General features: G+C 29.2%; 2 protein-coding genes across 3 annotated transcripts in view; one reads left to right on the top strand and one right to left on the bottom strand.

Moving 5' to 3' along the window:
- Taf1 (TATA-box binding protein associated factor 1) overlaps positions 1 to 4,454 on the top strand; it is a 42,691-nt gene extending 38,237 nt beyond the window's left edge. For both annotated transcript variants that reach the window (XM_014422847.2, XM_014422854.2), the window contains exons 25-28: positions 676 to 801; positions 1,796 to 1,904; positions 1,996 to 2,139; positions 3,745 to 4,454. In XM_014422847.2, the coding sequence (XP_014278333.1) occupies positions 676 to 801; positions 1,796 to 1,904; positions 1,996 to 2,139; positions 3,745 to 3,983 (618 nt within the window). In that variant the 3' untranslated portion in view covers positions 3,984 to 4,454. The remainder of the gene's footprint in view (positions 1 to 675; positions 802 to 1,795; positions 1,905 to 1,995; positions 2,140 to 3,744) is intronic.
- A 5,571-nt stretch (positions 4,455 to 10,025) lies between these two features.
- Positions 10,026 to 11,270, bottom strand: part of Reg-5 (Rhythmically expressed gene 5) — a 304,609-nt gene continuing 303,364 nt past the window's right edge. The window contains exon 5 of the mRNA XM_014422890.3: positions 10,026 to 10,354. Coding sequence (XP_014278376.1) covers positions 10,059 to 10,354 — 296 coding nt within the window. The 3' untranslated portion in view covers positions 10,026 to 10,058. The remainder of the gene's footprint in view (positions 10,355 to 11,270) is intronic.

The following is an 11,270-nucleotide window of genomic DNA, read 5'->3' as shown; positions in this document are numbered from 1 at the left end:
AAAAATAAAAAAAATTATTAAAAAAAAAATTATAGAAGTAAATTAAAAAATACTATATTTTGAAATCGACGAATTTCCGAGTAATTCATGAAACGTTTTGTTGTTTTCATATCGGTTGCTTTTACCAACTATTAAATAAACGGGAACAAAAACTAATAGGATGGTATTCTCTGACTCATTTTATTCTTTTGTTTTGTAAGCTTTCTTTTTTTTTTTTTCAACAGTTCTTAAGAACATTAATATTAGGGAAAAATAGCAGAAATGACCACCACTAGTGGAAACTACTGTTGTAAATGAAGTAAGAAAATTTGTTTACAATTTTTGATACTTGATAACTACCTCATAGAACACTGAATAACTTGAAAATGATTTCCCATAAACTCCAAGCCGATTCCTAGTCTTGGCAACTAACTATAAAATGTTGCTCGATATAATTAAATTTTATCAAAGAATGCTCTTTTCGTTATTAGTAAATATTTTCAAGAGAAGAGGAACTAGGATATGGGGAGCAAGATGGGGAGGCAAGATTCACTCTAAGTATTTTGGGTGTTATAATTTCCTTAACGAGATTGTGTTATGAACTTAGAGAATTCTTGAAAATTCTTTGACTTATTGATTTTTTACTGTATTTATTACTTTTTCCATAATTGTACTGTTAACCTATTAATCTTTCAGTACGATGAACACTTGACTCAGTTGGAACACAGTATTAGCCTCGCTCAGGAGAGAGCTCTTGAACAAGCCGAGATGGACTCTCTTGGTCCTTGGCAGCACGACGAAGAGGGACAAGAAGGAGATATGGTGATTTTTTATTTTTTTTAATGTATTGGTTTATTTAAGTAATTTGGAGATTAAAATTTGAGGAAAAAAATGAATTGGTAGTCATATTTATTTGAAAAATGTACTATACGTTAATGTTACAAATGTGAATTAAGGGAACTTTATAAGAATTTATAAGAATTTTCTAGTATAAACAATATAATATTTCATTGTTTAATTTACTATTTTCAAATTTTATCATTCAATTTGCTTAGAACAGTGTTGGTTTGATTTTGTTCACTACGGAAAAAATGGATGGATGTAAAGTCAGTAAATATGAATTATCATGACAAAATTGATTAACAAAATAGTAGTTAATTTATATTTTTATTATCTTGTTCGAGACTTCTAGTTTTATTAATAATAACAAAATTATCCAAATAGTTTCAACCTTCTATATTAAAATATGAGGTTATGCCAGTGTTAGAGAAAATAGTTAATACTAGCCTTTCCCTCAATAGTCAATAACAGTTTTGAAAAGAGATTACTATGTGGTGAGAGAATTTCTTTGGAATTTACTTGTGGTGGCATTGCATTAAAATAAGTGTTTAGTTTTTGAAGAAAATATTTACTTGTTTTTTACAGAAATGAATAATTCAAAATTATTTTGTCGATTTTAATTTAAAAAGAAAATTGTCTATGTTTCAGTTAACACACCATCCTTAGGAACAAAAATTTCAGTTACGCTTTCTAATACAAACTCATCAGCTCAAACTTCCAAGGTAGATTAGGTTATAAAAAGCCAATGAAGGTTATAAAAATTTATAACCTTCTCTATCTTGGAAGTTGGAGTCTATGAGCTTGTATTAGAATGTGCCTCTGAAATTTTCATTTCTGAGGATGGCGTGTAAGCCATAATGTAGAATATGTTGTTTATTAATTAACATTGGTGAAATAATTTTGCCTTTAAATTTTACAAATTTACTTTCACCTTAAATAAATTTCATTTATAAAGTAATTAATTTTTTTTTTTTAGAATTCTACCATCAATGAGGAATTTGAATTCATTGAAGTTGAAACACCAACTGGTAGGGAAATGAGGAAAATCAAAAAAGAAGCTGTCGAGGGAGGAGTTTTGGAGGAGGGTTTGTACACTTATAAATAAACATTTTGATTTTTATATTTTATCTTTTTTTAGATAAAGATAGTTGTACTAATGAGTTGTTGGTTTTACAGATCTTCAGTTTTCTTCAGAAGAAGACGAAGAACTGGAAGAGGTTGCTGGTTATGAGGGAGGTCCCGACGATGACAGCCAGCAGGTTGCAGAAGCCATGGTCCAGTTGGGCAACCAGTTGACATATTACACAGAGCCAGTACCAGGTATATTAAATTATTTAGTTATGATTTATTATTTAAATTAGAGGAGGGAAAAATTCAAGGATGGTTATGATCACTGGGAAAAAGTAGGGAATTTTATTTATTATTTGTTTCAATGAAACACATGACCCAAGGACCCTAGCCTTGATTCAACCACATAACCAAACTGAACTTATATATATATATATATATTAGTATTATTTTTATTTTATATAAATTTTATTATTAATAGATATTTATTTATTGTTAAATATGTTTTTGTTTTTATTAGAATGTAAGCATCTGACTACAATTTTTTTTTTCAAGTTAACAACAAAAATTATTTAATTACATAAACTTTGCTGTTTCAAAATGAATGAACTAAATAAAAATTCATATTTTAGATTCTTTCCTATTAAAAAATTACTGAGCTTTATTGTTTGTATTCTTTTTTTTTTTTAGTATACCAGAAAAAAAATTCAAAATATCCAAAGAACACTTCAATTTTGCTAGGAACCAATTTCTTATGTAAATAACTTAATCCAGACATGTAAAAAATCCTGTTTGAAAAAAAAAATTAGTTAAATCGACTAGTATTGAAAAAGTGGTTAAAACTGGTAATTGGTGGACAAGGTTAAAATCCCTCAAGGAGAAATAATATAAAGGGAATTCTTCCCTATCATGCTCTCCCCCAAAATCCCATAGGCCATTAGGCCCAGGTTTGGCTTACCTTTAAAACATTTAGGGGCAGTTGCACTGTTACAGCATAAACTATGATTTATTAAATCTCTGGTAAAATCAATAATTATCCATTGCAAAACAAAAGTTAACCATCAAATTGTGTAGTAAACTTTACCGGCCGATGATAGCCATTAAGCGAGATTTAGAGCAAATTTATGTTTAAGGAGGCAACCATACAGGGAACCTTTCATGGTTCCATTTGGATCTGTTATGTTGCGGAAACTATTTTCCAAATTCAATAACATGGATTTGATTAAGGTAGATAATTTGGCAGATGACGAGGACTCAAATAATTAGTTGTTCAGGCAATAACAAAAAAAAAAAAGTATTTCATTCTCGACCAAATTATTTTTTACAGTAGTCGGATCGAAAATGTTTTCAGTGATTTCGATTGTCAAAAGTGGCTGTTGAATCAATTTTATTTTACCCACAATTTCTAATATTAGCAATAGGAATTGCAGTGTTAGGCAGTTGATAACCGATTAACAAAAATGCAGACCAGAAACAGATTGCTAAGTTACCAGAGTTTTACTTAACTCCTGGACAAATCTTAGTTTTACCGGAGATTGGTACAACCAGCCCTTACTGACCTAGCGAGTAGGGCAGTTCTTGAAAAAAAAAATTAGTTGAATCAAGCAACATTAAAAGGTGGCTAAAACTAAGTATCAATGTGACCTCAAAAAGCACAGGGTACATAGTGTGTAAACTTGTTTTAATTACCTTCTTAGTATAATATGCTATTTACGCGTTAGAATATTTGGTTGAGATCAGTTCAAAGATTAGGATTTTGTTCTTAAAGATAGCCATCCTCAGCTATTGTAGAGATTAATGTTAAAATTTGCTTTTGTTCTTGTACTTTTCTGAAATGTTTATTTATTTCTACAATAGATGCTGCTATGGAAGAAAGTGAAAGTATGGACGTCGATCCTAACTATGATCCATCTGACTTCTTGGGTGGTCTGAAGAGGACCGGGGAAGGGACACGAGTTGAGGAAGATCTTGCCGTTAGTGAATCGGAAGATGAAATGCACATGGATGTAAAACAGGAAATGATCCAGATAAAGAATGAGCCGCAACACCACGAGCTTCCGTCCGAACCTGATGACGACGGTGCGCTATGGTTCTGATCCTTACAGCTGAAAAAGATGTTAGTATGGAATGGCTAGAAATGATAAACATAAACTGGTTTCTAAGCTACAAACATTGCCTGTTTTCTATTTTTCTATTGTGTTCCTCAGGGTAAGATAATATTAAAACGAATCATTATTTATGGAATGATGAATTGCCTGTTCCTTAGACATACAGATTGTAAATTTAATTTGTAAATAGGTGATGTATAAAGTTTGTAAATAAATTATGTATTTGACATTATAGTTTATGTTAAAAACAAACAAAGATTTTTGTATTTTTTGATCTCCGTATATTTTTCTTTTTTTAATTAATATAATTGTGAGATAAAACATTTCTTTATAGAATACTATAAATCAAATATTAACATGTGTAAATTCATGAACTCTAGAAGAATATTTTATTTTTATGCCCTGTGGGTTTTAAATTTTATTTTATTGTTGTATAATAAAACTTATATATTTTGTTGATTATACTTACTTCATTAGTAACCTTTCAGTATATGTGTATTTTGAATAAATAAGATACAGGATAATATTTTTTATTAGGATCAGGAATTGTATCTATACATGATGCTTAGTAAGGAACATCAGGGAATTTTCTAATTTATACAATAAATATTGTGACTTATTCTACTGGTAATAATGACTGAACCGACTAGTCATTACAAAAATACTTTATTGGAAAGTGGTTACAATACAAAAGACTGAACCAACTAGTGGCTACAACATATAAGACTGAACCGACTAGCGATTATAATACAAAAGACTGAACAGACTAATGATTACATTACAAGCGAGTGAGCTACTTTTCACTATTACTCACTACTCACTATTGCTGTACTCAGTAATAGTACAGAGTTGGGAAAAAATTAGCTATTGTTGAACTAATAGCTAAAATTGTATTTTTTTTTTTTTTATTTAATACCAGATCGACTAGGTGGGTCGATGCGGTTGATGGTAGGATCGACATGGTTGATATAACAATTGATTATGGGGTGGGGTATAGTCTTATATAAAAGACACTCCTAACTAGATGCTACATTATAATTTAAAAAAAAAAATATATATATATAACAATAATGCTTCTTAATAAAAGAGGAAAGAAAAATTAGTAACAAAAAATAATGATATTTGTAGAATTAACAAAACAAACAATTGCCCTCTAATGGGAAAAAAATTAAAACAAGTTAATTTGGAAAAAGGACGAAGAGAATATAAATAAATTAGAAGTTATGCAAATAATAGAATTGATAACTATAGAATTTATAACACGATGTCCTGCAGCAGCCTAGGCTTCAGTCTTTGGGTTGAGGTTGGGTTTCCCAAGTTGTAGGTCACTGCTTCTTTTACTGTCGGTAAGTGGGAGTGGAATTGAATCATGAATCGTTTTTTGTTATAACCCTCCATTGACTCCATTTACGATTCCTAATTCAAATGATTACTTCTTACAAACCAAGGAGCATCCACTGTGATTCTGAGGACTTTATTTTGAAAAGATTGTAATTTTTTCCTTTTTGTAAAGGATACCACTCCCCAGATTTCACAGCATTGCCCTGAGAACTTTTATAGAAATAACAACAGTAGTTTCTGGTTTTAATTTGGATTTTCTATTTAGAATAGGATATAACATTGCTAAACTTGCGTAGGTTTGAGTTAGTTTCATTAAAATTGTCATGATATAATTATTTATTTATCAATGGTTCATTCATGAATAAGGGTCGTAACCATGGCAATTTTAGCTATTGGTTTCAACTATATCTAATTTTTGCCCATCTTTGTAATAGTAGCTGTTAATAATAATAATAATAATATAATATCTCAAAAACAACTAAAAAAGACTTTAAAAATATCACTATTTGAATGTGGATTTAACCCAAAAAGATCAGCATGATCTCCATTTTCAATTCAATTATTTTTAATTACAGTTCTATATTACATTTTTGATATTGAAATCGCAATTATATTAGCAATTATTTCAAGCTTTGAATGAAGAATAAATAAAACATGAATTTTAAAAATTTTAATTAATAATTAATTTAAATTTAACTACAACGATCCAATTTACTCTCAACAATTTATTTTAATCCTCCAACGTTTTGGTCCTGAGGCCATTTTCAAGAGGAAGGACAACCTAAAGATCGTTTTCACATTATTACCATACTACTTCCTCAAATAATACCAATATTTTTGAACATACCGTAATTATTGATTAGTCACAATTAATTTTAAAAATGTCTTCCTTTAGCAGGCTAATTGCCCATGTCATATAATCTTTAAAAATAAAAACAGATATCAAATTAATGTCTTAACAGTCTCATTTAAATTTTATAAAATGGTTATTAACCTAAAAAAACACACATATATATACACATCTGTATATTTCAAGAATTTGAACATTTCATCTCATATCAAACAATTTACTAATTACATACATATTGATTTTACTCAAAATCTAATAATCCAGAAGATCAAGCGTTCTCTCCCTAAAGTTTATAAGGTGGCAGGGTACGAGAATGAACCAGCTGGCAGCATAGTATATATGGGTGTCACCCTTGAGAGACACCTGACGCTAGCTTGCCACTGTAATAAGAAGATCAAGCAGGTCAAGATCAAGTCTTACAGGCTTTATCACCTGCTAAGTTCTAATCTTTCTATCTGCCTCAAATTAATGTTCTATAAAAGTGTGCTGAGGCCAGCCCTACTCTACGGAGCACCTATGCTGACCAACATAGCACCTTCAACGGCCGAGAGGCTCCAACAGTTTCAGAGCGGTATACAGAGACATGCTTCACTTCAAAGAGCAAAGACGGATCACAAACATTATTCATTAATTATTAATTAATTAACCCTTTGAGGTCACTGGTAAACATGTACCAGAAGCACATACGTAAATTAAATTTTTCAAATAGTTTTATTTGGATCTAATGGATGGCAGAAAGGCTAGAAAAATATGTTTAGGCTCTCTTACCACCGATCTCGTTGATACAGAAAAGATATTACAGCACCTGTACTAGTGATTGTGTAACAATCGTCATTTTTACTCCTGAAACCGGGATAGTGTACCTTGATGCAGTTACAGCATTAAAAGTTGTAATTATTATATCATTTTAATTCTCTCACTCTATTAAACAAAATTCAAGAATATTATTCTATGTCTTTTTTTTCTTATCAGATTTGTGGGCAAGATAATATTTCACTATCATCTAAAAAAGTGACATCAATTAGAGAGAAAATAACTTCTTAGATCTTAGTAATATTACCCACTCTATAAGGTTGGGTGGACTCTGGAGGGCTCCCAAACCCACAGAGTTGACTCATGGCTACAATACAGAACAATTAATTCTCTATTACAGCTAGATTCGAACCCAGGTCATTGGATGTTGGCAGAGTGCCCATATTATTCAATATGGGTTTGTATTTTTATTTTTCAATTTTAATTTTTTTTCTCTATCCTGGAGGTTTTTAATTATCAATTGAGAAATAAGGATGTAAATATTTTTCAACATTAATAAACATTGTAAATAATTTTAATGTAGAGTTTAGTTTCAATATTATTAAGTTCAAATATGTTCAACATGTATTAGAGTTATAAATACATTTCTAAAAATATAAAACATGTATTTGGTATTACAAATTTAAGGAATTTAAAAGTTTTAAGGAATTTTTATTTATTTTACTAACAATAAATGGGTATTAGAACAGTTGTATTCCTTATGGACCATTGACAGTCTGTTAAGTTCATGGATTTATAAATTTTCTGAATGGGTTCCTAGAACAAATGGTGTACTGCCTATTATTTTTTTCCTCAAAAACATTTGAAATAAATATTTAACACCTAAAAGAGTAAATAGATATGTAAATTTTTTTAATGTTATAACGGATTAAAACAATTTATCTTTTCTTTATATAATTTAGCTATTTACTAATGTAAATAGATTTGTTTAAACTTTTCAGTTTTTTAAGACACAGGGTTGCCTTATATGTTTTTGGAGGTGCTAAGATTGAAAGTAGCATCGATTTTATTATTACTTGGAAATTGATTAATTTCAACTTTTTGGTTTTTTAACATATTGGGGGATTTCAGAGGTCTTAGAAATAAAAATCACAAGACAAGTTATTTATATTATTTTTTTAAATTTAACATTGAAATAGTTACTATCCTCGCCAATGTAAATAAATTTGTGTTATAAATATCCTGGAAAAGTGAAGCCTAAAATGCGGGGCCTTATGATGGGGTGTGGCAGAGGAGTGGGAGAAGGGTATGAGCCAATCGCTGGCGGACATTCCTATGGACTTTTGCTTTGAAGGAGAGTAGATTTATGCCACCTTTCAATCTCCAACAGTTATAATTAAATACAAATTAGGAACTATAGACGTGGATGAATGTGTGCTATTTTCTGATTTTTATATCTGTATTTAATTATAACTGTTGGAGATTGAAAGGTGATAAAATAAAATCCATTTGTGGATAAAGCTTTGAAGTTTTATTTAGAAGCAACTTATACAGCTTTCATTAAATAATCTTAAAACTAAATGGAATACATTACATAAATAACATCATTCAATTTTTTTAAATTGTACTTTCAGACATATTTTCATTATTCAATTGAAAAAAAACATCAATATCTAAATGATCAAATTATTTTTTTTTTTAAATAGAAAATCTTTTTAAATATATTATTTCAGAAATCTATCACATAAATAATAAAAATAAAGTTAACCTATATACTAAATAAATATTTACAATATTTTAATATATACAAAATGTTTACATTCATTTAAATATTTAATAAAAATTGAATATTTTCACATAGTTCTTATTAACGCAAGTTTGTGTTTGATTTTTTTTACAGTAGAAAGCTTAGAATTTTGATAGTTGAATTTTCATCAGATCAGGAATAGAAATTAATATTGTCCATTAGAAAATTATTAATCAGATCAATTGCTGTACTAAAAATAAATACTAATTCGCAACTGTAAGATCTGTTTGAACAATATTGTTTAGATAGCTATCGTCAATAACAACAATTACTGATCTTTTTATGATTGTATAAATTAATATAGAAAAATGGTTTATTTAAAAGAAAAATATAACTGCCTAAATGTCAAAAACTTAGAATTAAAATTCAATGTTTTTAGTACATATATTTATTCTATTGTTGTTAGTGGAGGGGGGAGGGGAGGTAAAGTTCATTGCTGATATCTGGAATTCTATCATTAATTAATTAATTTATTATAAAAATTAAAATTTATTAAGATGCAGATCATTTTAAATTATTCAGTAAGTTAAATATAATTTAAAGTTTTTAGTTATCAATATTTTTCTCTATTTATTACCATAAATTGTTTAAAATTGTAGACATGCTGGTTTATAAAAACAAAAAAAAAAACATTGAATTATATTATGCTGAAGAGGTGGATACAGTGTTCCCAAAAATTCTAATAATACAATAAATATATATATCTCAAACATTGTATTTTAATTTTATGTTTTTGACCTTTAGACAATTATAATTTTTAAAAAGTTTAGTTCATATAATGAAAAAAATTAATTTCTATTAGTTAGCTTATGGGAAATTTTCTATTTTTTAAAATATCACTATTGTTTTCATTTACCAAATTTCTCTTTTATGATTTTGGCAAGATAATTTCAAACAAGAATATTTCATTTCGTGCGCACTATTAATTTCTTAAAACTTTAAATACATTCATTGTATTCAAGTTTTGAAAGTAGTTGTAGCAAAAACTTTTTTAATAAACTTTGGTTTTTTAAAGTTGAAATGTTTGTTTTTTTTTAATGCATATTATAGATTGTTTGATAAAAATAACTTTTATCAGAATGCATTTAAATCATTGAAACTGGGCCATGGAATTATATAATATTAATAATTTAAAATTTGACCCAACATGTTCAACCTTTGTGATACAGTTTACTCTGGGAAAACACATTTTCCAACTGGTGTGCATTTTCGAAATGATCAAAAATGCTATCAGTTATTACAGGATTATAAATAAAGTATTTGATTTTTGATCCAGGGAGAGAATGGACTCTGTACAGGTCAGTCGCTGAGTTCAATTGTGATTGTCGCTGTGGTTGTCGCTGTGCCTGGCTCTCCTCGTGGAAATGCTGCTGGAAACGTGCCTTGCAGAGATCTCGGCGATGGACGGGATGGGTTTGGATCTCATCTGTTGATACTCCTCTGCGTCCTCGTCTTTAGGGAGAGGTTCGTCTTGTGGTACTGGACTCCCGTCGGGCTTCACCCTCACAACCATTGGTCCAACAATGTACCTGCTTCCTGCATAACTTTCCACTTTGCTGGAAGCCTCCTCTTGAGAGCCCAACTGGTTGCCTTCGCTTGTACTCGGTTCTGAAATCAGAAAACTCTATATTAATTTCTAAAAAAAAGGGAGCTATGTTTAAAAAGGCGATTTGATATTATTGATTACAACTCATTCCATAAAGGGACCTTTACACGGAATGTCAATCAGAATGACAGTAAAAATCCATTCAGATTGTAAGGTTAAGATAGATAAATTGCGCAGAAAATTTTGAATAATCAGATTTCATAATTTTATTTTTATTTTACTATTATATTTTTATAAATTATTATATACCATTAGGCTATCGTTGATACATGATACATAATAAAGTGATTTAAGATTTAATAAATATTATATTATTAATGAATATAGTTTGTTTGTTTGTTTATTAAGAAATTAAGGCTTAAAACCCATCGGTCATCAACGCCAAACTGAATATAGTAATGAAGTATATAACACCTTCAAATGGAATGACAGTCATAATTAAAAACCTGGACTGATTCAATCAAGAAGACCCTTTAGTACAAGAGCCCAAGAGGAGAAAAAAGGCAGTTATCTCACCCCAATTTTTGATTACTTTAATGAAAACTATGTATAATTAATAGCCAAAATTGATGAGTCTGCCAAGTATAGGTAGGGGGAATAAAAAATGGCGGCTGTTTCAAAACCTTAAAAAAACAATTTTTTTCATTCGGAGCTCTATATCTTAAAAAAGTAGGAACAACACAAGAAAACCTAAGAGAACGTCATTTAAAGAAGAGTAAATTTACGTTAGTTTTCGAGATATAGCTTTTTAAAAAGCGACATTTCATAAAAATGTTGTATGGGACGTAAAAGATCAGTAGTTAGTGAATTTATTTTGAAAATTTTATATCTCAAGAACCATTTGACGTACAGATGTATATTAGCCTCAAATTAAAGCTAGTTTAATGAGCTATAAAGTAGTTTATGATGTTTATCTTC

Source organism: Halyomorpha halys, unplaced genomic scaffold (genome assembly GCF_000696795.3).
Source record: "Halyomorpha halys isolate HHAL.00 unplaced genomic scaffold, Hhal_1.1 Scaffold22.1, whole genome shotgun sequence".
Classification (NCBI taxonomy): Eukaryota; Metazoa; Arthropoda; class Insecta; order Hemiptera; family Pentatomidae; genus Halyomorpha; species Halyomorpha halys.
Note: the sequence above shows the minus strand (reverse complement) of the source record. Positions and strands in the feature narration are given on the sequence as shown.